Raw genomic sequence first — 201 nt, 5'->3', positions numbered from 1 at the left:
GGCTCCGAGGGGGCGGGGGCCGGAGGAAGCGGAAAGCCGCGCGGAGTCGCCGGGGACCGCGGTGAACCATGTTGAGCCCTGCCAACGGGGAGCAGATCCACCTGGTGAACTACGTGGAGGACTACCTGGACTCCATCGAGTCTCTGCCTTTTGATCTGCAGAGAAACGTCTCTCTGATGCGGGAGATCGACGCGAAATACC

The 201-nt window shown here is 63.2% G+C and overlaps 1 protein-coding gene across 1 annotated transcript in view; it reads left to right on the top strand.

Annotated features, from left to right (window-relative positions):
* Positions 1 to 6: 6 nt before the first annotated feature.
* Positions 7 to 201, top strand: part of ING1 (inhibitor of growth family, member 1) — a gene marked incomplete at its 3' end in the record, with an annotated part of 17439 nt that continues 17244 nt past the window's right edge. Inside the window, exon 1 of the mRNA XM_010831545.1 lies at positions 7 to 201. Within this exon, the coding sequence (XP_010829847.1) occupies positions 69 to 201 (133 nt within the window).

The sequence above is a fragment of the Bison bison genome, unplaced genomic scaffold, assembly GCF_000754665.1.
Source record: "Bison bison bison isolate TAMUID 2011002044 unplaced genomic scaffold, Bison_UMD1.0 scf7180017864527, whole genome shotgun sequence".
Lineage (NCBI taxonomy): Eukaryota > Metazoa > Chordata > Mammalia > Artiodactyla > Bovidae > Bison > Bison bison.
Note: the sequence above shows the minus strand (reverse complement) of the source record. Positions and strands in the feature narration are given on the sequence as shown.